The sequence below is a fragment of the Dendropsophus ebraccatus genome, chromosome 1, assembly GCF_027789765.1.
Source record: "Dendropsophus ebraccatus isolate aDenEbr1 chromosome 1, aDenEbr1.pat, whole genome shotgun sequence".
NCBI lineage: Eukaryota > Metazoa > Chordata > Amphibia > Anura > Hylidae > Dendropsophus > Dendropsophus ebraccatus.
Window position 1 is genome coordinate 213,768,565 of NC_091454.1, and position 22,821 is coordinate 213,791,385.

General features: G+C 43.1%; 1 protein-coding gene across 3 annotated transcripts in view; it reads left to right on the forward strand.

The window, feature by feature from the left end:
* Positions 1 to 22,315, forward strand: part of RGL3 (ral guanine nucleotide dissociation stimulator like 3) — a 38,730-nt gene extending 16,415 nt beyond the window's left edge. For 2 of the 3 annotated variants that reach the window (XM_069947310.1, XM_069947317.1), the window contains 17 exons: positions 3,653 to 3,751; positions 5,995 to 6,191; positions 7,383 to 7,457; positions 7,968 to 8,149; positions 8,223 to 8,338; positions 8,440 to 8,655; positions 9,094 to 9,197; positions 9,739 to 9,823; positions 11,647 to 11,730; positions 15,267 to 15,353; positions 15,434 to 15,466; positions 15,548 to 15,669; positions 16,110 to 16,199; positions 16,379 to 16,511; positions 17,722 to 17,913; positions 18,652 to 18,766; positions 20,301 to 22,315. In XM_069947310.1, coding sequence (XP_069803411.1) covers positions 3,653 to 3,751; positions 5,995 to 6,191; positions 7,383 to 7,457; positions 7,968 to 8,149; positions 8,223 to 8,338; positions 8,440 to 8,655; positions 9,094 to 9,197; positions 9,739 to 9,823; positions 11,647 to 11,730; positions 15,267 to 15,353; positions 15,434 to 15,466; positions 15,548 to 15,669; positions 16,110 to 16,199; positions 16,379 to 16,511; positions 17,722 to 17,913; positions 18,652 to 18,766; positions 20,301 to 20,395 — 2,025 coding nt within the window. In that variant the 3' untranslated portion in view covers positions 20,396 to 22,315. The remainder of the gene's footprint in view (positions 1 to 3,652; positions 3,752 to 5,994; positions 6,192 to 7,382; positions 7,458 to 7,967; positions 8,150 to 8,222; positions 8,339 to 8,439; positions 8,656 to 9,093; positions 9,198 to 9,738; positions 9,824 to 11,646; positions 11,731 to 15,266; positions 15,354 to 15,433; positions 15,467 to 15,547; positions 15,670 to 16,109; positions 16,200 to 16,378; positions 16,512 to 17,721; positions 17,914 to 18,651; positions 18,767 to 20,300) is intronic. The other variant, XM_069947325.1, reaches the window with a different exon arrangement.
* Positions 22,316 to 22,821: the final 506 nt, after the last annotated feature.

Sequence of the window (22,821 nt, forward strand, 5' to 3'; positions counted from 1 at the left end):
TGTTTCCTGGCATATATATAGACCCCTGTATCTAACGGAGACCAAACGAGGTCAATTCTGGTCATCTCATTGAAATTTCCAGGATAGTCTTCTATGCTATTCCATAGCCCAGTATGTTTTTGAAACATGGTAGACAAGGGATGTCACCATACCTATGCATCGGAGTCAATTACCCCAGCGTTTACCTCCAGGCAGGGTGAAAAGAGTCTTATTACGTGGAAGTCATCTTCATTGCACTAGATGGGGGTGTACAGCGAAGAGAAGGGGCCCACAGCAAGTATCAGTATGGGGCCACTTCTGAGATTCATTCGGGCCTCCACATCCAATCTTGGGGCAGGAGAGAAGAAAGACAGAAGAGAAGGGTGGTGAGACCCTCGAGTGGTTCTCCTCTTTGGGTCACTACATCCCTAGTGAAGGGGAATGAGACCTCATGACTATCCTGTCTATGAATGTATATCTTCTGTGGCCGTAAGGCCCTATGACTTGGAGCAATTATTTGATGAATTAGGCTGAATCGGGCAGATATTTCTCTGTGTAATAAAGACGATGATCAGCAGAGGAACGAGCAATCTTTCACTCACCAGCTGATCGTTGACTTCTTACAAGTTTAAAAATCATCGGCTGCCGGCTGCGCGTCGCTCTGTATGAAAGCTGATGCTGTCCCAATGGCTGATTAAAGGGGTACTCTGCCGTCGGTATATAGAAAATGATAAAGATGCCATGCTTACCTCCCCATGCTCCTCCGTTGACCCCACAGTACCCCTTTAAAGCACGGGCTGCACGATCATCAAGACATCTAATAGTTTCTGCAAGCAAGCGTCAGATTGGCGCTCGCGTAACCCGCTTATTAAAATTATCCCTGTCCACAGGATATGGGCTAACAGATTATGGAGGGTCCGACCAATGCGATCTTGAAATTGGGGACCTCAGTCACCCATGCATACCGCTGCTCTGCCCATCCTTTATGAGGCTGTCCCACACAGAATGAATGGAGCATAGGCTTGGTGGGCTCTCCGGGAGGATTGTGTCCCTATTCTTGTGATCATTGGCGTTGCAGCGGTCAGACACCCAGTGGTCAGCTTGGTACTTCCTATTTTATGGCCAGGGGATAACAATCTGAGATGGGAAGGTTTTTCCTTAGGCTGTGGCTATCTGGTCATACTAAACCTTCAGTCATACAAGTTAGGCTGGGTTCACACTGCGTTTTCCACATACATTTAACACATCCGTTTTTTTTTTTTAAAAAATAGTGTCAGCAACGTTTTTGTGTCCGTCAAAAAAACTGATCCGTTTTGATCTGTTTTTTTTTTTTATAATGGAAGTCAATGGAAAAACGGATGAAAACGGATACACACAAATTCATCAGTTTTTTGCAATCCGTTTTTCGCAAAAAAAACGGATGAAAAAAACGGATTGCAAAAACGCAGTGTGAACCTAGCCTTAATGGTGTTCGCAACTGGGACCCACCAGTGTTTGCAACTGCAACTTCCGCAGTTGCAGAATAGCCATCCAGGTTGGATTCTCTGCTACTGTGGGGGCACGGTCGTGATCACCTGTGGGTCGCAGCACAAGCCAATTTGCTTGTATGACTGAAGGAGGTCGCTTGATCAGGAATCATCATGTAGCCCCAGCCTTAAGGGGAATTTACGCGTTCCGAGCATGGTCAGTAAATACGGACAATGTCCTACAGAACAGAATTCTGAGTTCCGGCATCATCATTCATTATGTTTATACCTTCACCCTACGCAAAGATTTAAACAGTTTTGGAGCCCCCCGGCATCATCATGAATGATGATGCCAGGAGCTCCAAGGTTTTGTTCCGTAACACATCGTCTGTATACATGGACTGTGCACGGAATGTGTAAATGCCCCCTTACCAGTCATAACATAAGTGCTCTGTACATGGGAACACCAGTGTGATACACCTAAAGGGTTACTTGCTTGCAGTTCTAGGCTTCTGTAAGCTTTTTCCATCATCACCAGTAAAGCTGCGCCAGCAGAGTCGTAACTTGAAGCTCCTGGGCCCCAGTGCAAAGTCTATAACATAAGTCCTCCAACTACCATGCACCATTTACAGTACAGCTATCATTTTATAGGTCAGAGGGACATCTGAGCCCCTGTCCCGGGCATGAGAGACAGGGTGCGACTGCCACTACTGCACCCTCAGTAGTTACACCCCTACATGTTAGGACACTATTAGATGGGGTAATAATTGGTGATATCACCCTGTGTATTAGGGTGTGTTCACACAGTCAGGTTTTCTATTGCAATTATTGAAGTCAAAGTCAGGAACAGATTATAAATAGATAACAGGTTATCAAGAAAGACTGAGATTTTTTTATTTTTTATTAAAACCTGACCATGTGAACTTACCATATCATAAAAACATCGGCTGTCAGCCATACATCTCCCTGTGCAATAGGGAATGTGCAACTGACAGCTTATTGCACCAAATAGAGAACAGGTCATAAAGGAAAGACTGAGATTTCTCATCCATCCCTGGCTTTGGCTTCAATAAACTGTCAGATAAATCTGTCTGTGTAAATGCACCATTAGTCATAAGCAAGCACCAATCAACTGATGAGCAGCTCAGGTCATGTGACACGTCAATCATCCAGAGCTCCAGAGATGCTGATGAGAGGAGGACCACTGACAGCTGCCATACTCCATGGCCTAACTTCATTCTACAGAAACCCACAACTTGTAGCCAGGGCCCCCTAGATTCTGACATCTGTATGGTGTACTTTGTTACAGGCTCCACTAAAGTCCACAATTCTGCCCACTTCAGAGCTGAAATCACCCATTATTCCATTTATTATTAGGATACAAAAATTCTAAACACCATACAGAAATCTGATGTAAAAAAAAAGTTCAAAAAACAAAAATCTGTGTCTCGTAACACTATTAACATCACATGGTGCCTCATGCTTAAAAGAATTCTCCATGTTTGTTGGAAATGTTTCCCGTGACAATAAGATGATCACAGGGCATCTTGCTGCTGAGCTGAGACCTCAGCGATCAGCTGTCATCTATCAGGGAACCTGGCAGCAAGGGTGCGGTTTCCCTGCAGCGCCACCACAGGTGACAAAGAGCATTACACTGTTCCTCTCTGTGGAGAGTTTCCTAATCCTAAAACTACAGATCCCATCATTCCCTGCAACCGCTGGAGAGACACATGTGGGGGAACACTGGAGCTTTAGTGAGCCTTCCCATAAAGGTGTATGCAGTTATATGGGGGCTCGGACCCCCATATTAGTGGTCAGTGGAGTCCCCTATGCATCAGTAATAGACGTAGTAGAATGTGGGGCGTAGAGGGTGGAACAGACCAGGACTGCTGCGGTGAGTCCTGGAATGGACTGGCTTCTCTAATATATAATTTGGTTTAGGTATCTGGGCCTGGTGAGTTAATAGGGCGGCTAAGAGGTAGAGGAGGAGGAGGAGGAGGAGGAGGGGGGGGGGGGACCTGGCCAAACCGGACAAGTGACTTTAGATTTGGAAAGATGATGAGAATTAACTGTTTCATCACCGGGTGAGAGCAGTGAAGCCTATCATGGAATTATCTGTCTACACAACAAACCATGACAGAGCGGCTGTATAGACACAAAGCCTAAGGGCGGATATTAACCCTGAACTTGTTCTCTTCTCTTCCCAGAATCCTCTCCAGGAATGGGGGGAGGAGGTGGAAGATGGAGCAATCTATGGAGTGACCCTGAGGAGGGTGAGGACAGAGAGCCCCTCCGGAGACTTCCTGGTAATTCTAAAACTCTCTATTATTTATCTACCTTATAGGGGTTATCCAGGGTTAGAAAGACACAGCTACTTTCATGCAAAAACAGCACCACACCTGGTTGCGTGTGGTATCATGACTTAGCTCTATTCGCTTTAATGGAACTGAGCTGCAGAACCACACACAACCTGAGAACAAGAGTGGTGCTGTTCCTGGATAACCCCTTTAATTTTCCCATATATGCTGCATTTACACCTTTAAGGGGCTATCTCAAGATTATTAGTTAGCACCTAGCCACAGGATAGGGGATAACTAGCTGTCCCAGGACTGGCGGTACTCTCTCCACTGTTTTATTCACTCTCTTTGGGACTTCTGAACATTGCTGAGCACAAAGACAGTGAATGAAGGGGGGGGGGGGGCAGGTATGAGGACAAGTGACCTCCAATCTCATGATGGATGAGGGTCTCAGCCCCTGTAAATCCAGCCACTATAGTTCAGCACTTAGCAGTGTTCAGCAGTGGCAGTGGAGCTTGTGTGCTGCCGCTCTTACTCAGGTGACAGCTGACCCCCGATCTTATCATCGTTGTGGTTCCCAATGCTCGGACCCCCATCAATCCAACCATTGATAGGATAACTTTTAATCTTGGGAGAATCCCTTTAATAACCTACCCTTTAATCTGCACCTCTATATGATAGGATATGCATACCCAGTCATATCCTGCTCTTTATAGACCTATATACTCTGCCTTTACCCCCGTACTCTTTAATAACCCATCTATATCCTGTGTCTACCCCTTTATGTGTCATACAGACCTATTTTTACCTCATGTGTATCCTGCCTGTACACTTATTCCTGCTGACTGTTTCCCTTTATCCCTTACATCTGTACGACACACATGACAGGATCTAATATGATGTAAGGCTCCCAGGTGGGATGGCGCCCCTTGCCCTCTATTATCCTGTCATCACACATCACATCTGTCCGTATGAATTTCTGATTTTTGTCTTGACATCCAAAACATCCTGTAATAAATGGCAGCGGCACTGGTGGCGTCTGGTGGAGCTCCAGTTCCATGAAGGGCAAATGTGCCAGGTGTGGGCAAGTCCTTTGATATATACACGACCAAGTGCTGGCTATAAAAAGACAGGCTATTCAGAAAGCATGCAATGAAGAAAAAGAGTCCCAAGCTGTGTAGATTAGACATTGAAAGCTAAAGGCCATACACATTAGATTGCATCAGGATTGGCCAACCATCTATAGTTTATGGTGGTCTTTAAATGCTAATACTTTTGTTCTTGGAGAAATAAGGCTACGTGGTGTCTGGCAGTGGCTTTGTCCCAGGAAGTGGTGTATTCTTTCCAGTCTGACACAGTGCTCTCTGCTGCCACCTCTGTCCATGTCATGAACTGTCCAGAGCAGGAGAGGTTTTCTATGGGAATTTGCTACTGCTCTGGACAGTTCCTGTTACAAACAGAGATGGCAGCAGAGAGCACTGTGTCAGACTGAAAAATATATCACTTGCTGCATTCACACGGAACATCAGTCTTGGTGCACAGCACTTTCAAGGTCAGGACTGGCATGTTGAACTGCCCGCTGGAGTGTTCCACCCCAGTCACGGATTGGCTGAGCCTGCATCTCCATGGGGCAGTCCTGACCTGGAAGTCCCGCACAGCTGAGCAGAGTTCCTTGAGAACAGCGGCAGTGAGGGAGCAGGGAAGTAAGTATAGTTTTTATTTTTTTATTTACCAAACCCTGAGCACATTTATAACAACTTTTTACTTCTCACCGCCTCACTAGTTATTATATTATTAGAATAACATGAAAGCAAATATTTGCCGTCATTTCCTAAAGGGGACCTGCCATAAGTACAGTCCTACTATAGATTACATTATCTGAGCAATAGCCTACAAAAACTAATCTAGAAGGTTATAATTACAGGTCCGGAAGAACTATATTAGTATCTTAAGTGTCTAAGTTAGAGAAAAGTTTTGTCATGTGACTTCTTTTTTTATCTGGAAATATGAAGGTTCTTTTGTAGTGACGTTTCCGCCACTCTTTACAATCGACATACAAGGGCCCTTTAAATGAAGAGGTCTTTTAAAAGAAGCCGGAAAACCAATGCAATGCTGGTTAGGGGCTTGAAGTTCAGGTTCAGGACACATCATGCCGAATTTGAAGACCTCATCATTTCTTCGTACTTATCTATTTCTTCTTCTCCTCTTTGGCTCTTCTCCTACTATTTTTAACCTACTGAAATTGCCTTCAGGCCGTGGCAACATCTCCTGGTTATGTCCACTATAAGACGTGTAAGGTCCGCAGTCTTCGTGCTGGGACTCTGGAGAAGCTGGTGGAGAACCTCCTGGTGGAGTATCAGGGAAGTGATCCTGGGTATGTGCCCACCTTCTTGAGCACCTACCGTGCCTTTACCTCGTCTGAAAAGGTCCTGGAGCTTCTACTGGACAGGTGGGGGCAAGAAAGACCATACATTCTCTACGGACATTTTTCTTTCTTCTTCTGATCTTACCTGAGATGTCCTTCTCTCATCTATACATTTTTTTTTTATACTGGCCTAAACTTCTTACTTCTCTGTCAATGGGTAGGTTCGGTAAATGACCGTCAGGGCAAAAATTCTATGAAGATAGCCAAGGGAATTTTTACTGAGCTTTGAGTCTGCGTTCTTTGAGTCACCCAATAAGAAATAGACCCCAAGGGCAAATGATTGGCTTCAACGTCTCTTCCAAATAGGGTTGTCTTCTGCTGGACCTTTGAGTCCTGTTATTGTGTTAGAAGATTGGTAGACCAGTCCGACCCTACTGATTTTTAGGGTGTGATGTGTTTTTGTTTCAACCTGGAGAAGACTATAGGAAGCCTGATTGGGACTTAGTTGGCAATGCACCTTCAATAGCTGACCACTAAATGTCCAGCCGTCAGAGATCTCTCCCATTCGACTCTAGTCCTCCTCATACACAGGATTATTCAGCACGGCCGGGCATTCCTGTGTTCTTTATAGGCAGAGGAGGGTCCTTTTACACTTACCGATCTTTCTTCCACAGCCGATAACATCAAATTTTAACACTGCATATAATATGCGATCAGCAGATGAGTGGGCGGTTTTCTGCTCCTCAGCTGATCGCTGTCCCTTTTACATGGGCCAATCATTGGCCGAATTACTGTTTCTAGGAACACTTCAGCCCATGTAAAAGGGCCATTTTCTTGTCCAGAATAAAGGAGTAAGGTAGTGATTTCCCATTACACCCGACCCCTTTCTCCACTGACATAATTTGCCGTTGGTTGATCGGGAGAGCCCCATATACTTAAGCCAACAGCCGAACCTGCTGCGAGTGGTAGGTATGGGCAAAAAAAGTATAAGGTGTATGGAGACTTTTAGTTTTAGGTGTCCATGCGGGGGTGCGAATAATCCAGTCTACCCTTACCTGGAAGAAAGATGCAGTCCCAGGTCTGCCTCATGGGAAGAAAGTTTAACTATAATGCTACACAATTTTACCGGTAGTGTTTTTGTAGAATTTTAGTATTGACCAAATCCAACCACCCAATTCAACTTTCTTACATCTGCAAATCAATTTGCTATTCATTCACCATTTGTATACATTGGACAGGACAATTTCTATCTGAATTCTATGATTTCTTCTCCAGGCATCTCGAAAAGGTTGGTGACAAGGAGCCTGCAAAGCCTGGCAGTCCTCTTCCAGACACTCCTTCTGTGCAGAGGTCAGTATCACTGTTATCATGTATGCATATACAAGATTTAAGGGGGAAAACCATTCTTAAATGAACATCTAACATGTCCTAGTGATGACCATTCTTGAATAAAGGCTATCCTCTATATCTAAAACCCTATTGCCATAACCTTTCGGGCCAGGGATGAATTGCAGTTGTTGAGGACAACAGGGAAAACATTTGCAAGGGAGTCCTTCCCATCTTTTCGACCTTATCTTAAAGGATATACTGTACCTATGGTTGCCATGAAGCCAGCCAAGTCAAGTGAATTGAGCCACGAGCATGCATGGTCGTCTTAGTTGGATGGCATCAATGATCGGATATGGTGGGTGGTGGAAGTCTGATGGCAGCCAAGATGGCAGCCAGACCTGCTTTAGGCACCATAGTAAGGTTGAAAAGCATAGTCAGGTTCTCATTTTTGGCTGGAGGTACACTTTAGGAAAGTGCATGGCCAAGAGAGCCAATAAACCAAATGAGACTATTTTGTTCCTTCTCTCTTAGAGTGGTACGTGGTGTCCTCCAGACTTGGTTAGAAAGACACCCTCAAGACTTTCGAGATTCTCCTCAGTGTTTGCAGCTCATCTCTTCCTACTTAAGTCAGGACTGCCGTGAGAACCCCAGCCAGCTTCTCCGCCTTGTAAAGAGCCTAGAAGAAGAGGGAGAGCAGGATTCTTCACCAAAAGGTAAGGCCAACCCCTCATACAATGATATGGGTCAGAATCTCTTCCGGTACACTGATCTTTTCTTTACATTCAGATTGGAGATCTATAACGCGACCGGCAGAAGGAGACTGTGACCCCTCTGAAAATAGCACATCTTTATTATCATACCCACCCCAGGATGTGGCGGAACAGCTCACACTGATAGATGTGGTAAGTACATACCATGTAGTATTACTAGCTCTGGGCTGGACCTATACATATGGGACCCTATTCCTGCACTGATTAATAACTCACCTATTGTCTTACTCCAGGATCTCTTCCAGAAGTTGCAGTCTTGTCACTGTCTTGGGAGTATATGGTCTCAGCGCGACAAGAAAGAGAACAGACATGTTGCTCCCAGTGTCAGAGCCACTGTAGCCCAGTTCAATGCAGTGACGGCCTGTGTGACCGCATCTGTACTGAATGACATTCAGATGAAGCCACAGATGAGGGCCAAAGTACTGGAGAAGTGGATATCTATAGCACAGGTAAGGTTCATATACAATGCACAGGATGGAGGAAAGTCCTATATGACATGGATTCTGCTCCTCCCACCACAGGGGGACACAGACAGGAGGGAGGAGCTATGTGACATAAAGTCTGCTCCTCCCCCCACAGGGTGACACAGACAAGTGGGAGGAGCTATATGACATGGAGTCTGCCCCTCCTACCACAGGATGACAGGCAGGGGGGAGGAGCTATGTAACATGGAATCTGCTGCTCCTACCACTGGGTGACATTGACAAGGGGGAGGGGCTATGTGACATGGAGTCAGCTCCTCCCACCACAGAATGACACAGTTATGAGGGAGGAGCTATGTGACATGGAGTCTGCTCCTCCCATTTTTAGGGTTCACAAACAAAAGGGGTTATTGTACTCCAGGCCTGAGGGTTCATGTTGTATAACTATGTCTTTTCTTTTTCCAGTACTGCAGATTTCTTCGTAACTTCTCGTCACTTAGAGCCATACTGTCGGCCCTTCAGTCAAATTCCATCTACCGGTTGAAGAGAACGTGGGCGGCGGTGAGCAGGTACCTACCAAAACAGTGTTATTTACAGATAGCTGCAAGTCACCGCAAATCTATCAAACCATCGGCCCATGCATTCTCAATTTATTCATATTTTTCCCTACTATGTGGTCTAAAGAAGTTTTGTTGTTACATAACCCTCCATATACAGTAATGTAAAGGGGTTGTCCAGGGCTAGAAAAACATGGCTGCTTTCTTATAAAAACACTGCCACCCTGTCCACAGGTTGTGTGTGGTATTACAGCTCTGCCTCATTCACATCAATGGAACTGAGCTGCAAAACACAAACTGAGAACAAGAGTGGTGTTGTTTCTGGAAATAAGCTTTTCCTGGATAAACCCTTTAAATGGGAGGAGTCTGGCACAAATCTGTTACTGTGGGAATGTAGGGATGAAGACGATCCACAAGCTGTTACATTGTAGAAGCCATACTTTAAGCCAGTGCTATATGCAGAGAGATCTTTGTAATAAAGAATGACAGACCGCCTTTAAGACCTTTAAGGAGGAATACTTCTCATGGGTCACGTATACCTTCTCTTCTGCAGAGACAATCTGAACATCTTCCACAAGTTATCAGCCATCTTCTCAGATGAAAATAACCATGAAATAAGTCGGGAAATCCTGACCAAGGTAAATTTATATGTACTGAGGGTCTAAGTAGCATTATAGGGGGTATATGAGTATGTTGTGATTTTATGGTCTGCATCGGGTATTGCATACTCAGCCTTATTGTCACATCTGGACATTTCTATAGTTATGCTGGTTGTGGTATAATGATGGACTGGGGGAGGGAGATTCCTCTGCTTAGGACTAGAGATGAGCAAATTTACAATAATTAATTGCGAATCTCTTCGTTAACTCGGCAATCGGCTTATCAGCCTGCTTCCATCTATCTCAGTGCGGCTCCGTGCCGCTCCTTCCTGGAAGCCAGTTTCCCAGGACTGGATCCAGCTTTTCCTAGAGCTGCACTGAGTTAAAAGGCAGCAGGCTGATAAGCTGATTGTCAAGTTTAGGCTAGGTTCACACTGCGTTTTTTGTGTGCGTCCGTTTTTTCATTGACTTCCATTATAAAGTGAAGTAGTGTCAACACTACTTTTGTGTCCGTGAAAAAAAATGGTTTTGATCCGTTTTCTTTTTTATAATGGAAGTCAATGGAAAAAACGTGCGCACAAATGCATCCGTTTTTTGTAAAAAAACAAAAAACAAACCCATAAAAAAGGATGAAAAAAAACGCAGTGTGAACCTAGCCTCACAAAGCAATTTGCTTTGTTATTACTGTAAATTCACTCATCTCTTCTCAGCATCCTTTCTAAGAGTTACAGCCCCTTTTAAAAATTCCTACACATGATAGTCACCTTGTACCACCATGGGTGTTTAGCGGTCAGTACTAGAGATGAGGGAACTTTGAGCATGCAGCATTTGATTACCAGTGGCTGAAGAAGTTGGATGCAGCCCTAAGGCTGCCTGAAAAACATGGATACAGCCACAGGCCATATGCTGTATTGATGGTTTCCAGGACTCAATGGGCTGCATCCAACTTCTTCAGCCACCAATAATTAAATGCAGAGGGTTTGGCTTAGTATGAAGCCAAGGGTGCTTGAGGTTGGGTCACCTCAGTTGGTAGTTCAGGTGTTATCCCAAAAGGAGAATCCAGGCAAGGACTTTTTAAAAAAAAAAAAAATGACGGCGGAAGATGAAAAAAATAACATGCACTAACCATCCCTGCTCCATCTCCAGTGGCTGTATACCATCGCTACGGTCCCCCAGTCCCCGGCTGATTCCTGGTTATAGAGGGGACCTGTGATGTGATGTGTCAGGCCAACTCAACCGGTCAGCAGCAGAGATGGAACCCCGCTATGGCCATTGACTGACTGAGTGACAAGTCACGTCTCAGGTCCCCTCTATAACCAGGAAGCGGCCAGGGACTGGAGGACTGGAGTGGCGCTATGCGCCCACCAGAGCAGGAGCCAGGGAGGTAAGTGCACGTTAATTTTTATCCTCCGCTTCCCTGTTACTTTTGAAAAAAATGTCCCCGCCCAGAATTCTCCTTTAAGAGGAACTATCAGCAAGCTGGGCTTCAGAAAAAAATGGAACAGAAGAAAGGGAAAGAATACACCTCCAATCCTCACAATTGGGCCAGGGATGGTGAACCCTTGGCCCACCAGTTGTTGCAAAACTACAATTTCATCATGCCAGGACAGCCATAGGCTGTAGTTTTGCAACAGCTGAAGGGCCACAGGTTCCCCATCCATCCCCACCCTAGACTATGGGAGCTGCCCGCTCTCTCTAACAGGATCTTACATGTTAGCGTCCAATCAGTAGCCAGGTACATGTAAGTGCCACCCTGTACACTCACACAATTGCACAAGAGAGGTCAAACAAGTCAACACACACAACACAACTATATATATATATATAATAGTAGTTACATATGTTTCCTTTCCTTACAACAGGATGAGATCCCGCTTCGCCGGACAAACAGCGCACGTAATGAGCCCCGCCCACTACAGAGGTCAGCGTCGCAGGTCCGCTCCACGGTAAGTCAGCGCGGCTCCTGCACGGTTGGCTGCTGTTCAATGCGGCTGAGACATGGAAATGAATAACCAGATCTGTTGTGTAATATTAACCCTGTGAGGGATCTGAGGGTCACCCAGGGCAGCTGCACAGAACACACCCGTGTCATCCGGACCTGGTCAGAATCTCCTTATGACATAGCTGTCAGGACATGCTGAGTGTTGTAGTTCTGCAGCAGGCCAAGGCCAAGACTCCTTCTCTAAGTAACCTAATCACACTTAACATCTTGAGAAAAATGTCTTTGTGTTAAGGCGATTGTGTACTCACCCTGTTCCTCTTCCTCCTCGGGTTGTGAGCTCACTGTTTACAGATGACTTCACAGTTCCTTGTACTCACAATATCTGCTCATATAAATCATGACAGGTCCTGGTTGTCACTAAATCTTCCATTATGAAAAGTTCCTTGTTTTTTAGAGCTTGCATGGCTTTCTTATGTAATCCTTTCAAATTGATGTTAGAGTCCCCTCCATCTCGGATAGGTATTTCTCATTTCGTAGGGTGGGATCAGTGCTGAGCTGTTTGCCAGTAGTGCACACACAGTTACCTCCCTTACTTCTCTCCTCCCTTACTCCCTTACTCCCGTTACTGATGCAATGTCCTTTTAAGATCTATCATATATTATATAAGCAGAAATGAAAGAAACAGCAGCAGCACAGCAAGAAAGAGATTACAATAAGACTACATTAAGACAAGACTGCAAAGGGAGAATGAGATTGTATACAGGAGGGAGCAGTGTGTACATACAGCAGTAAGAGCACAAGTAACAGCTGGCAGGACCTTATGGGCGGTGAGAGATTAGAGGGAATCCTTTATTTACCTTTTAGGTAACACAGTCCAGGCCTCTTTCCTCTCTCCTATACATAGTACTAGCTAAGACCCATCCCTACTTCAGTTACCTCCCTTACTTCTCTGGCCAATCATACTACAGCCCACACAGTTACCTTCCTTACTTCTCTGGCCAATCATACTACAGATCACACAGTTACCTCCCTTACTTCTCTGGCCAATCATACTACAGCACACACAGTTACTTCCCTTACTTCTCTGGCCAATCATACTACAGCCCACACAGTTACCTCCCTTACTTCTCTGGCCAATCATACTACAGCACACACAGTTACCTCCCTTACTTCTCTGGCCAATCATACTACAGATCACACAGTTACCTCCCTTACTTCTCTGGCCAATCATACTACAGCACACACAGTTACCTCCCTTACTTCTCTGGCCAATCATACTACAGCACACACAGTTACCTCCCTTACTTCTCTGGCCAATCATACTACAGATCACACAGTTACCTCCCTTACTTCTCTGGCCAATCATACTACAGCACACACAGTTACCTCCCTTACTTCTCTGGCCAATCCTACTACAGCACACACTCCTCTCTGCCATGCCATGCCATGGACTGAACAGGATGGCACTGTGCTGGGGGTAATTTACACAGTGCAATACAATAGAAGGCATCCTTTTAAGATCTATCATATATTATATAAGCAGAAATGAAAGAAACAGCAGCAGCACAGCAAGAAAGAGATTACAATAAGACTACATTAAGACAAGACTGCAAAGGGAGAATGAGATTGTATACAGGAGGGAGCAGTGTGTACATACAGCAGTAAGAGCACAAGTAACAGCTGGCAGGACCTTATGGGCGGTGAGAGATGAGAGGGAATCCTTTATTTACCTTTTAGGTAACACAGTCCAGGCCTCTTTCCTCTCTCCTATACATAGTACTAGCTAAGACCCCTCCTTACTTCAAGTGTTCTGTCTCCTGGTTTGTCTGTTACTAGGGACAAAATTTCGGTAACAACAGGTAGTAAACAGCAGGTAGTGAGACTGTATTTCTAGGGTAAGGAGTCAGTTTTGGTAAATTAAAGAGGAAGTCCCACGAACACTTAAATCGTCAGGCAGGCAGGAGGGGTGAGAGAAAATAATAAACAAGTGAACTCACCCGTCCCCATGCATCTGTCATAGAAGACCTTGGCAGGCCATGTGACATCAACAGAGCAGTTCATGCTGGATGTCACTCACTGGCACCAGCTCAGCGGAACCAACGCTAGAAAGTCTTTGCTCTGTTATTTTCACTTAAGGTGCTCATACACCTTATACTAAAGTTAGCCTGAGCCAACACCGTTGCTCATACACCTTAGGCTGGGTTCACACTGCGTTTTTTTCATCTGTTTTTTTCATCCGTTTTTTTAAATAAAAAGGATGAAAAACGGATCGCAAAAACGGATGCAGTTGTGTACATCCGTTTTGATCCGTCTTTCCATTGACTTCCATTATAAAAAAAAACAGATTAAAACAGATCCTTTTTTTTGACGGACACAAAAACGTTGCTGACACTATTTTTTTTGTCCGTTAAAAAAACGGATTGCAAAAACAGATTGAAGAAAAAAACAGATTGCAAAAACGCAGTGTGAACCCAGCCTTATACTAAAGTCAGCCTCAGCCACCAACGGTACCCATACACCTTATACTAAAGTCAGCCTCAGCCGCCACCAGTACCCATACACCTTATACTAAAGTCATCCTCAGCCGCCACCAGTACCCATACACCTTATACTAAACTCAGCCGCCACCAGTACCCATACACCTTATACTAAACTCAGCCGCCACCAGTACCCATACACCTTATACTAAAGTCATCCTCAGCCGCCACCAGTACCCATACACCTTATACTAAAGTCATCCTCAGCCGCCACCAGTACCCATACACCTTATACTAAACTCAGCCGCCACCAGTACCCATACACCTTATACTAAAGTCATCCTCAGCCGCTACCAGTACCCATACACCTTATACTAAAGTCAGCCTCAGCCGCCACCAGTGCCTATACACCTTATACTAAAGTCAGCCTCAGCCGCCACCTTGCCCATACACCTTATACTAAAGTCAGCCTCAGCCACCATCGGTGCCCATACACCTTATACTAAAGTCAGCCTCAGCCGCCACCGGTGCCCATACACCTTATACTAAAGTTAGCCTCAGCCGCCACCGGTGGCCATACACCTTATACTAAAGTCAGCCTCAGCCACCACCAGTGCCCATACACCTTATACTAAAGTCAGCCTCAGCTGCCACCGGTGCTCATACACCTTATACTAAAGTCAGCCTCAGCCAACACCGTTGCTCATACACCTTATACTAAAGTCAGCCTCAGCCAACACCGTTGCTCATACACCTTATACTAAAGTCTGCCTCAGCCGCCACCAGTACCCATACACCTTATACTAAAGTCAGCCTCAGCCACCACCGGTGCCCATACACCTTATACTAAAGTCAGCCTCAGCTGCCACCACCAGTACCCATACACCTTATACTAAAGTCAGCCTCAGCCGCCACCATCAGTGCCCATACACCTTATACTAAAGTCAGCCTCAGCTGCCACCATCAGTGCCCATACACCTTATACTGAGCATGCTGCTGTCTCATTCAAAGTCTATGAGACTGACTTACAAATGAACATGGATTTCATTCATTCTTATTTCAGAGACCGGCCCAAGGGACCGTGCCTTATCTCGGGACTTTTCTAACAGACCTTGTTATGTTGGACACGGCACTTCCTGACTTCATAGAGGTGAGACCATTTTAATGGAAACCACTGTACACAATTATATCCCACCGCCAGCTTCGCTTACCTTCTTTTCTCCTCCTTAGGGCGGGCTGATAAACTTTGAGAAGAGGAGAAAGGTAAGTCTTGTCCCAAGTATAACTATAGCGAGTATAGCCATCTCTATCTAGTCCCAAGAGCTTACATTCTACTGTTTCTAGGAGTATGAAGTCTTGGCTAAGATCCAGAAACTACAGCTCACCTGTCGTCATTATGTGCTTACACCAAAGCCAGAGATTTTACAAGCTTTCTACACCCATCGGCAGCTGACTGAAGACCAGAGGTAAGAAGCTTACATTTAGGGTTATATTTGCTCAGTGTTGATTCTCTATAGTAGCAATGCCTATAACCCAAAAAGTAAAAAGCTTTGTAAACAGTCTTCATTTAAAACACCCAACTGTTTTTTGTTTACATCTCCTATGCAGACCCATGTGTCTCTATAGTTACAGACTACAAACTCTATGTAGTCTGATTGTCCCTTACATCTGCTGAGTGTGTAGAACAGAAAGAAAAAAAAAACTGAATGTGTAGGATCTGACTACACAGGGGTTGTTTGTAGTCTGTTACTATGGAGCACAAAGCAGCGGATGATTTCTAATCAAGACTTGGCAAACTTGCTTCACTTATATGCACTAGAGAAATTAAAACAATAGGTTGCTGAAATTTACATACCCTTTAAGTAGGGCTGCCTGTATTACCATGGTATTTATTCTTGTCTTGCAGTTACAGGATATCTCGCAGCATCGAGCCCCCAGCAGATTCCTGTCCAAATTCTCCACGAATCCGCAGGAAACTGACCAAGAGGTTCAGCTCGTAAGTGCCCTGTGTGTGCGATGTGTGGACATGATTATCACAACCCTGTAGCCTTTAGGGTGTCATGCCCCACCCCTTCCTCTAACCACACCCCTTTACTGTTCACTGCTTTCCTGCTTGCTGCAATATGTACTGATAATGTCATACACGGCTCAGTTATACTGTCATCTATTTTACAGGTTATTATTAGGCTCTGAAGTGTTCAGTCCAAAGATGAATGGAGACCGGGTGTCACCATCAGGTTCCTGCAGCAGCTGTGAGATAGATGAAGGGCTCATTGCTGCTCTGTGTCCTGCGGAGCCTGCAGCTAAGGTATAATGTTATGTAGATAGTGCCCCACACCATCATATAACATCATACACCATCATGTAATCAGTATAGTGCCATACAACCTCACATATATTAATATACCCTAATACTCCACCATAGTCCATTATATCAACATATAACCTTATACACCATCATGTAACCAGTATAGTGCCATGTAACCTCATAACCATTCTATATCAAGTACAGAATACCTCAGTATAGCCTCATATACCACCATATAACCAGTATAAGGCCACGTTCACACTGCGTATATTTTCAATAAATAATGTCCGTTGTTGCAGATTGCAACAGTGGCAGCTGTTTATTGACAGTGTGGCTTAACATTAGATTCTATAGAACAACGGCCATAGTGTATACACACTGTATACACCACGACCGGTGTTCTATACGGCCTCAAAAAGAACTGACATGTCTATTTTGTGCGCCCGCTATTCAGTGAACCGCTCCCGGACGTACTTTACATTGTGTTCTATGGCTAATTGGAGTCCGGGCACACCCCATAGTACACCCGGATGTGCCTGCATTCCAATTAGGATGAAGTGATGTTAAGCTGGGTGAACATCTCAGACAGCGGCCGTTCTCTGACGCAGCCGTGTCACACAATGGCCGCTGTTTGTGTCATGTGTAAATATGACCTAACCCTATATAACCTCATATAGAACCATATAACCAGTATAAATATATATAACCTCACACACCACCATATAACCAGTATAAATCTATATAACCTCACACACCACCATATAACCAGCATAACTCTATATAACCTCACACACCACCATATAACCAGTATAACTAATTATAAACTCATATACCACCTTCTAACTCGTATACACCCATATAACCTCATACACCACCAAATAACCAGTATGACCCTATATAACCTTATACACCACCATATAACCAGTATAACTCTATATAACCTCACACACCACCATATAACCAGTATAACTAATTATAAACTCATATACCACCTTCTAACTCGTATACACCCATATAACCTCATACACCACCAAATAACCAGTATGACCCTATATAACCTTATACACCACCATATAACTAGTATAACTCTATATAACCTCATATATCATCATATAACCAGTATAATTCTATAACACCTCACACATCGCCATGTAACCAGTATACTGCTATAACCTCACAATCAATTCTGACTGATTTATGACTCTTGCAGGATCGTGGAAGTATGGCCGAACCTCTCACTCCACCCAGCACTCCAGTCAGAGAAGACGCACCCCGAAGTGTTTCATCACCTCGCTCCCCAGTCTCCCCCTCCCTCCCTGTATACAACCAGCAGATTGCAGATCTCTGTATTATCCGTGTCAGCATGGAAAACACCCACGGGAACCTGTACAAGAGTATACTGGTAGGAAGCACTGCGCCCCTGTATGAGCTGGGTGACACCATGGCTACTGTGTTGGTTGTCATCTAGTTCAGCCGGACTTGTGCACATCTGATCTACATACCCACTGATCTACATATGGCTCGCTCCGGTACTAGCAGAGAGCTAATGGTACTTTTACACGGAACGATAATTCAACGATCGCACGATTGACGATTTTGAATGAACAATGTTTTTTTTTATAACGATCAGCGTTTAGACGGAACGATACATTGTACGGAAAAATCGTAATGTGATCGTTTTGCGATCGCTTAAGCCTATCTCACACATAGGGGAAATCGTTGAAAGACTGTTTACACGGAACGATCTGCGAATTTTTTGTGAACGACCAACGATAATTTGAGAACTTGTTGAAAGATCAAAATGAACGATTTCTCGCTCGTCGTTTGATCGTTCGCTGCCTTTACACGTCCGATTATCGTTCGAATTCGATCATTATCGTGCAAATCCGAACAATAAATCGTTCCGTATAAAAGGACCATTAGAGACCCTGTAGAATTTGCAGACCACCACATAGGCCTTTATCCAGCTATCCTAAAAACAGAAATGTCTAGGAGATGGCTAAATACAAGGAATATATATATATATATATATATATATATATATAAAATTACAATTACTATTATTATTATTTTTTTTTTTTTTACATTTTTATGTGAAAAAATAAAAATGTCCCTTCCCCATATTCTTTCTCTCCTTCAGCTCACCAGCCAGGATAAATCCCGCATCGTAATACAGAGGGCTTTACATAAACACAACATAGAGTCGTGTAAACCGGATGATTTCCAGCTGGTGCAGCTGTTATCTGAGGGTAAAGGTGAGGATGGACATGTTAATATATAGAAGCAATTTTTGTCATATATAGTTTATATATATATATAGTTTATATATATATATATATATATATATATATATATATATATATATATATATATTTATCATATTTAATTTGTTTTCCATTTTTTGTCTAATTTTATCATATATATATATATATATATATATATATATATATATATATACACACACACATTTTTTTTTCATATTTTATTGTCATATTATATTTATGTTCATTTTATTTATTTTTTGTCATACTTTGTATTTTATATTTTTTTATATTTTATATTTGTTATTCTTTATATTTTTATGTATAATAAATGCATTTTGTCACATTTTATTTTCATTTTCATCTGTTTATTTTTATCATTTTATGTTTTTTTTTTATATAGCAGTATTTTATTATTGTGATTTATACGCAATAAACTTAAAAAATATATATATATATATCCTTCATTTTTATGTTTATTTTTTCTATTTTCCACTTTAGAATATTTCCTTCTATTGCTCCTTCTCTCATGTATATATGGATGCTACATTTTTTAAATGTTTTAATTGAAATTTTAGGAAAACTGCGCACCAAAAATAATTCTCAGTTTTGAAAATCAAGAACTTTCAATCGTTAACGGGGCATTCACACATTCTATGCATGGTCCGTAAATACAGACAATGTGCTCAAAAATGGATTTGGGAGCTCCCGAAATCATCATGATGGGAGTTCTGAAACTGTTATAAGGAGTATTCCAAGTTCTCAGCTACTTCTTTCTGCTGAGGACACAAAAAATTGTGTGTGAGCTTTTCTCTCTGTCTCCCCCTCCTCCCCCCTCCGTTCTGTGACGACTGATGTAAACAAGTCACTGGCACGCTTTATCTGCAACATTGTAGCTACTTTGTAATGCTGGGAAGGTTATTCTGAGGTCAAGTTGCTAATGAAATCACTGTGATTAACCCTCCCAGCATTACAAAGATGCTACAATGTTGCAGATAAAGCCTGCCAGTGACTTGTTTACATCAGTTTTCTCAGAAAGGAGGGGGGAGGAGGGGGAGACAGAGAAAAAGGCTCACACACAGATTTTTGTGTTTTCAGCAGCAGCTGAGAACTGGGGGAAGACGAATAAATAGATAATGACAAGTATAGAATGAATTGCTAGTCCCACCATGGGCAGCAACATATCAAATGTTGTGTTTGAGTGGAATACCCCTTGAAATGTTTGCGCTACTGTACTGACACTGCATGTCAGTACAGTAGCGCGAAGATTAAAACGATTTTGAATATTAGAAAACCATAGCTGCTTTCTTTCAGAAACAGCACCACATTTGTCCTCCTTTTGGGTGCGGTATTGCAGCTCAGTGCCATTAAAGTATAAAGAACCCTGTTATAATACCACATACAACCTGAGCTCAGGTGTGGCTCTGTTTTTGGAAGATAGCAGCTATGTTAAACTTATTCAGATAACCCCCATGTATTCATCGCATGTCAAATTTTCACATTTTTTCTTCTCTCCAATCCGTTACAGAACTCACCATCCCGGACACTGCCAATGTATATTATGCCATGAACACTTCTGCCAACTTTGACTTTGTGTTACGGAGAAGAGTCCAAATCAGCTGACCTTCAGACCCGCCATAGCCCGTGACCTTGGGACTACCACTGAAGAGCCATCTCCATTGACGTATTACATTCCGTCAACATGTATATTTATGAAGACAGCGTAGCTTATAGTAACTGGAACGTTCTGGAATCTTCGGAACCTGTGTTTCTCCCGATTTTCTTAGTCTATACTCCATAACGAAGGCATCTGGTGATTACCGCCAAAAATTTGTACACCTATATATTCAGCGTGTTTTGCCCTCCGACGTCATTTACAGTATATAACAACCCCCCAACATCTTTAAACGTATAAATAGTTTTGTATGCGTACCTATAATTGTCTATGAGGGTACGGGATTATCCCAATTTTTGGATCCAGAAAATGGATGATGGAACTTTTTTGAAGACGGGATTTGGACCAACAACGATCTTGAGGTGTATGACTTTTGATGTATTACTTAAAGGGCAGTTTCAGTCATATATGAAAAAGACTGTACATGTTCATGTGTATACATCCACAGGGGGCAGCACTGCTGTATAGTCTTGTATGTAGGGGCAGTATTATACTGGTTAAATATTGTTGCATAGGTGGCAGTATTATAGCAGTTATAGTTGGGTCCATAAGTGGGCATTCTTATAATGGCTATAATCTGGCCCATAGAGGGCAGTAATAATAATAATTTATTAGTATATCCATTAATATATAATATTCCTATAGCTTTATTCTTATCCATAGCAGGCAGTATTACTATAGAATTATTCCAGTCTGTAGGGGGTAATATGAAGGAAGCTATATGCTTATCCTTATTGGATGGTATTATAGCGGTTATATGCTTTCCATGGGGGGCAGTATTATAGTAGTTATAGTCTTGTCCTTACACGGTCAATATAACAGACAGACAAGCCTGACAACTAACTATATAAGCCATAAATACACTCCAAGTAGTTGTAACTTCTTCCCCTGTTGGCTGCTTTGACAAGGTGAATAAGTCAGCAGGGGGCAGCGATGAGCATGTAAGACATAAGCTCCTCCCAGGGAAGGGAATATAGCATTAAAGAGAATAAGTTCTGTTTTGGTGGTGTAATAGAAGAAACATGAAGATTCAAACTTGTGTTAAAAACATTTAAAAAAAAGTTGTTGTTTTTTTTACCATACAGTATAGTAATAATAAGAATAAGTGAATTATGACTGGAATTGCCCTTTAAATGGGTTATTCAGGATTAGAACAACATAGATTTTTTCTTCCTGAAACAGCACCAAATGTCCCCTGTGTCTGAAGCCGAGCTGTAATACCACACACAACCTAAGGGCGCTAGTGGCGCTGTTTTTGGAAGAAAGCTGCCGTGTTTTTCTAATCCTGGGTAAAATTTTGATCTTAGTAATATTCCCAGTAATATGTCTATCCACATTCTTGGTCAGGAGATCTGGAGGCAGTAAAGAACCCATTTCTTTCATTGCTTATGACATTTCAAAGGATTGACCCTTGGTGTGGATGGAGGAAAACAGATGCATAGGGCAGAAGTGGTCCATTACATCTGGGTGTTATTTAATATGTTAATATAATCCTTCAATATTATTAATCGGTTCTGAGCTAAAAGCATACTCTGTGTATCTGGTCAAATACTGAGTAGTCTTAAAGGCCCAGTCCATTGTAGTCGCTGACTACTTCTGGTGTCATTGGTATTACATACAGTTGTTAAATCTATGTGTATTTTCTGATTCGGTTCTTCCATAATTTTGCATGGCTTGGAGGTTCGAGTTGTCTAGCAAACACCTGACTTCCTGTTAGTGTGACCACCATTTAACCACACATAGGTGGTCACAGGAAGTTCTATCTGCATTACAATATGTTGCCTTTCCATGCTGTACAAGCTTGTTTTAGGTTCCTCCTATCCACAAAGTAGTAAAAGGTACACAACAAGGTGAACAGCGGAAAAAAAAAAAAAAGAGAGTATTTTCTGAAGGTCCTTGTACACATTAGTCAAAAGCAGTCTGAACCTACTCACTTAGGCCTTCTTCACATGTCCGTGGCTGTTTTTACGGCCAGGAAACACTGATCACGAAGCCTTTCAGGAGGCTTAAGGGAAACCATCAGTGTGTCCCGGCCGTAATTGTGAGTGATTGACAGAGTTGGGAGGCAATGGCTCCTGGCCCTGTCAGACATAGCGCCACATTTAACTGTATACGCTCCTGATGAGGTACAGTTGAAGGGACAGTGTCAGCACCCGGCGGCACTTGCCCAATTCCGGACAGATTCCGGGTGTGTATCCAGTCTGGAATTGTGGATGCCCCCATAGGGTTCTATGGGGCATCTATGCCGAATTTTGGACAAATACAGGATATGTTCTATATTTTCTGGAGCTATTTTCTAGCACAGACACCCTTCTGGAAAAATTCTGAAGGCTATCCGTGCCCAACAGAACCCTATGGTCCCGGAAAATGACTT